At 36.7% G+C, this 5,416-nt stretch overlaps 1 protein-coding gene across 1 annotated transcript; it reads left to right on the forward strand.

Annotated features, from left to right (window-relative positions):
* The first annotated feature begins 329 nt into the window (after window positions 1-329).
* Window positions 330-4,393, forward strand: LOC130718911 (putative glutamine amidotransferase GAT1_2.1). Its single transcript, XM_057569562.1, has 5 exons — window positions 330-454; window positions 574-698; window positions 1,718-2,448; window positions 2,607-2,813; window positions 3,075-4,393. Exons 2-5 carry the CDS (start codon window positions 608-610, stop codon window positions 3,321-3,323), a joined length of 1,278 nt encoding a protein of 425 aa, XP_057425545.1. The 5' UTR covers window positions 330-454; window positions 574-607; the 3' UTR covers window positions 3,324-4,393.
* The last annotated feature ends 1,023 nt before the right edge of the window (window positions 4,394-5,416 follow it).

Below are 5,416 nucleotides of genomic sequence, written 5' to 3' on the forward strand. Positions count from 1 at the left end.
ACCTTAAAAGTGAATAAATTTATTTTATTCTGATAATTTTATTTTCTCATCAAAATAAAGGTAAAGTTTTAATTTCAAATGCTAAAATTGAAATCGAATCAAATTAACAGAAATATAATTAATGCTAAAGTTATTTAAAAATTTATGATTCCAAACGCTGACTGGATTATTATATTTTTTTTTTGAAAGTGATTATTATAATTATGTAAACAAGCAAAAATGGTTTATTCATTGGATAATTATGCTGACTGGATTATTACGCTGCTGACTGGATTATTATTACATGTGCATTAATTTACTATACTAAATTTACACGTTACTCTGTATTTTGATATTTCCCCAGTCATTGGGGAAAAAGAAAATCCAGTCCAGAGATTGTGCAAAAAAGGAAATCATCATGGAAATGGAAACTATCAATCTTCACGCATATTTTACCTTTCTTCTTCTATGTTATGTAATTAATTAGCATTAACAGTGATTGATCTTCTAGAGATTGTGCTATTGAGCCTAAACAAAAAATGAAATACCCTCTTTGTGGTTTCTACTAATTTGATTTGATTATTGCTTTCACAGTGTTGCACGTTGTGGTGTGGTGTGACTCCTTGCCATGGCCAATTCTGATCTCTCATTGCTTTTGCCAAGGGTTCTCATTGTTTCTCGAAGAACTGTCCGCAAGAACAAATTTGTAAATTTTGTTGGTAATCTCTCTTTCCATTATTCACTCATTCTCTCACATTGAGTATTGAATTTGCAGCCATTGTTGCTATAACCTGTTAGATTATGAGTTACTTTATTATTAGTACTTATATGTTTTTCATATGTCACTGAGATTGTGTGTTTAGAATCATGGTCAATACACAAGTCTATGCATGTTATTAGGTCAGAAACTGAGTTGTAACTTTAGGGTTGAATCAATTTTTGGATGATGAAAAGAAAAATGTGAATCCAAACACACATTGAGAAGTGATTAAGTGCATGTTTGGTTTGACGTTGGAGCCAACGGAAATGTGATTTCACGTATCTCAATGCACCAATGGAGAAACTAGAATTTGTCACATGGTTTTGACACGTTGGCTTCAACGTGGATTATCCACGTTGAGTTCAATGAAATCTAAACGCACCTTTCCATTTACACTTTGTTTCACTCTAACATGTTCGTTGGGAGGAAAATTGATTACGGAAGATATGAACCTGAATCCAAACATCTCCATAGTATATTTTGATTAAACTTTTTTTTCTTCATAATCAATTATGGATCACAGGCTGCTCACACAAGTTTATTCCTATAAGTAGTTTTGACTTTAGAATCAATTGTAAATGATTTCCAACATGCACTATAGTCATTTTTCTTTTGTAGGTGCACAAATTCAATTTGTAGAAGCAATAGCTATTCCACATGTCATTAAAAAGTATCTGTTATACTGTGTTTACATCAAAACAGCTTTTCAAAAGTAGTAAGATATTTTTCATGAATTGTCAGCATTTAACAATGTTACTAGTCTCTGCTTTAGCAAAATGGAACCCTCATGTAGTGGAATGAAACAACATAATGCATCAGCCAAAATTTAGTTGATAGTGACTGCAGTAAGCATTAAAAGATCCTTCATTTGAAAAGTTGTCTACAGAAGAATTTATTCCACATTATTGCCTGTTAAGTTTGCAATATGTGAAATTTATCATCACCATAACCTAAGCAGGAATACAATTAAATGAACAGGTGAGTATCATCTGGATCTCATTGTAAAATATGGAGCTGTCCCTGTCATTGTCCCAAGAGTTAGTGGACTTGATACTCTCTTAGAAAGCTTTGAGCCTATCCATGGAGTTCTTCTTTGTGAAGGTGAAGACATTGATCCTTCTCATTATGAGGCAGAACTGTCTGGACTTTCACTTGATGAGATTGAGAACATCAGGAACCTTCACCCGAGTGATACCACCATTGACAAAGAGAAAGACTCCATTGAGCTAAGGCTTGCAAAGCTCTGCCTTGAAAGGAATATACCTTTTTTAGGTATATGCAGGGGGTCTCAAATCCTCAACGTTTCATGTGGGGGCACACTTTACCAAGATATAGACAAAGAGATATCGGTGAAATGCCCCGAGTCTCAGAGAGTAGTTCATATGAACTATGGAAATTATGATGGACATCGTCATTCGATGAACGTAGTAGCAAACACCCCCTTGCATGATTGGTTTAAGGACTCTTTTGAAGATGAGAAAATGGAGATCATGGTGAATAGTTACCACCATCAGGGTGTGAAGAGACTGGCACAGAGATTTGTTCCAATGGCATATGCTCTGGATGGTTTGGTTGAAGGATTTTATGATCCAAATTCTTATAATCCTCAAGATGGAAAGTTCATTATGGGGCTTCAATTCCATCCAGAGAGAATGAGAAACCCAGACAGTGATGAATTTGATTATCCTGGATGTAGCATGGCTTATCAGGTAATGTTGCTATCTTGAAGTGCATCTTTTGTTCCTACTCATTTTGTGATGAAAGGTTGTTCACGTTACACTCAACTGCTATCCAAATACACACACAAACTATATTACTACAAGAAAGGATTGAAATTTGAGAGTTTCTTTTCCTGGTTGTGAAATAGGAATTTGTGAAGGCTGTCATCGCATATGAGAAAAGACTTAAGGGCTCAGAATTTATCCCAAGGGCCACAAAGCTAAGTGAGGAACTGGAGCTAAAGAGAAGAGTCATTGTGAAAAGCTTCTCAATCGCTAAAGACATTTACAAGTCTGATTCTCAAATGGTTACAGGCCAAAGTTCTGAACTTGAAGCAGGAGCAAACTTTCTACAGGTTATCCAAAAGCTTAATTTATAAGAACAAATCACACTTTACCCCATAAATGGTTTCGGTTAATATGATGTTGTTTCAAAAGTTTTAGTTTATACCACCATTTATATTTTGACATAGAAGTGTACCATTGCAAGTGTTTATTCTCCCCCTTCTAGAGTAGTACTCAAATATTGTATTTTAACCCCCTTAAAAATTTTACTGCATTTATCTAAATTTATCTATTTAATCATTGATGGTTTAGGTTAATATGCTTGTTTGCAGGCAACTACTGCTCTGAGTTTGCAGCAGGAGAAAAGGCTAAAACAGGTTGGTGCAACAGTCAGAAATGGTTCATATTATACACACGTGCTAAAAGTGAATCAGGTGAGGGAGAAGCTTGCTAGGACTATGATGGCAAATATGTCCATAGAACATTTATCTGAATTAATGTCCTTCTACGGATTAATGCGTCAGATATGTTCCGACACATTGGAGAGGAAGATGAATGAACTAGTTCAGGAAGGGAGTTGATTTTCTCGATTAATAACCCTGAAAGGCACACTTTCGTAGCATTTTAATTTCTTAGAAGTTATTATAGAGTTTTCCACCAAATATCCAAACACACTATGCAATATGAGAGAATTATAAGTGTGAAGAAGTCTTTACTTTTTTTTTTTTGGCTTATTAGCACTTTTGGTCCCCCAGGTTTCACATTTGTGCAAACGAGGTCCCTTAAGTTTAAATATAGCGTTTTAGTACCTCCACGTTTATCTCCGTCAACAGTTTTAGTCCCTCAGCGCATTTCCGTCCAAAAGTTAACGTTTTTTGCTGACGTGTATAATTTTTAATTGATGTGGACACCCATTAGGAGAGAGGACTCATAAGACACACCATGTGAGGTGCACATGCTCCCTCTTCTTCACCACTACCCAGAAACATCATCTTCTTCAACCCAACCTAAGCAAATCAACCCAGATTTATGCCTCTTTTCTCTTCTCTCTTGTGTGTTCAAACTTCAAAGTGAAAGAGAGGAAGATGATGCTGTGTTTGGGGTCCTGTTTTTGTTATGGTTTGAAGTGCAAAATCAATTATCAATTATCAATCACAATTGAAAGTGAGATATCAGATTGGAACATGAATGTGATGACACCATCAACTCGTGAAATCATGTCTCTTGTGCTTTGAGAAAGAAAGAGCAAAAATCCCCTTAAAAATCAAACCTTTCTCCCTCTCCATTCTCCACACCACCATCAGACCTTTCTCCCTCTCCATTTTTCACACCACCTATCTCCCTCTTCAATGTGGAAAGGTTCCTCCCTTCTTATTTATGGCATCGGATTCGAAGAGAGGAAAGCAAGATCTACCTCAAAGTTCCTTCCTTTCTGAAAAAAGAGGTCGCCGGAGTTGACGGTGGCAGCGGCGGTGTGGCCAAAGGGGAAACTGGTTAGTGGGTTTTTTTACGGACAGGATGGTGGTTTCAATGGTGGTGGTCTCGTGATGAAAGGACACGGGAGTTCGCTGGAAAACGTCGTCGGAGTTTTCACCGGGAAACTCGTCGGAAATCACCTCTACGGTGGAGCACGGCGGGGGACGACGAGAGCAACTGGATCTTCCTCTGCTCGTGGCAACGATCCTCATGGTGGTGTTTGTTTTCTCAAAATGTGGAGGATTTGGAGGATTTAGCAAGTCTGGAACATTCAATTAAGCTTGTTAGCCCAACACCATCGTATTACATATCTCCCCTTTCATTCTCTATCTCATAAATTCTTCACGATCAACCATGTCGTCCACAACTCTATCCCCTGTAACCCTTTCACATGTATTACAATAAAAAATGTTGATTTTTTCTTTCATACTTTCTCTGTAACAAGCAAGTGACTTACTTTGTGTTTTGATTTCAGCTATGATAGGGAAGATGAAGAAGATGATAGAGAAGGAGATGAAGATTATGAATATTTTGGGTTCAGAATGGGTCACCTGAGGGCCACATGATGTTTTTTTTTTTATCCCATTAACCTTTCTCTCTCCTACTCTCATGCCACCTCAATTAAAAAACTGCCAAATCAGACAAAAACGTTAACTTTTGGATGGAAAGGCGCTGGGGGACTAAAACTGTTGACGGAGATAAACGTGGAGGTACTGAAATGCTATATTTAAACTTAAGGGACCTCATTTGCACAATCATGAAACCTAGGGGACCAAAAGTGCTAATAAGCCTTTTTTTTTTAACTTCACACTGGCGGCTTTGTTTTTCTCTTATGGCTTCTTTCAAATTTCAAGGAAAGAATATTATCCTTTTTTTAGCTCCCTTTGGTTAATTGCTGATGCTTTTTTCTTTCTCTCCTAGCCTCTCATCAATGAAGAAATTCACTTCTGTCAAAGTGATAGAAAACTAGTAGACATATAATATTTGTTTCAGGACTTCACATTTTGAATTAATCATCACCATTTGTAATAATTCCCTACCCCCAAACCTAAAGTATTCCCAAGTGGATTGTACTCAATATTGACACCAATCTCTTAGGACTTCAATTTTTTAACTCTTGTTTACGAAGGAGTGACTTCCTTCAATCTAAGCGGTAGTGATTTGTCAAAGAAATTTACGCTTCAATCTCAGTAATGAT

Source organism: Lotus japonicus, chromosome 5 (assembly GCF_012489685.1).
Source record: "Lotus japonicus ecotype B-129 chromosome 5, LjGifu_v1.2".
In the NCBI taxonomy this organism is placed as follows: Eukaryota; Viridiplantae; Streptophyta; class Magnoliopsida; order Fabales; family Fabaceae; genus Lotus; species Lotus japonicus.

Bases quoted from the DNA above. Each gene is read 5' to 3' on its own strand.
- LOC130718911 (XM_057569562.1), top strand. From the start codon at position 608: ATGGCCAATTCTGATCTCTCATTGCTTTTGCCAAGGGTTCTCATTGTT. The intron at 699-1,717 runs GTAATCTCTCTT...TTAAATGAACAG, and splicing joins CAAATTTGTAAATTTTGTTG to GTGAGTATCATCTGGATCTC. The intron at 2,449-2,606 runs GTAATGTTGCTA...GTTGTGAAATAG, and splicing joins GATGTAGCATGGCTTATCAG to GAATTTGTGAAGGCTGTCAT.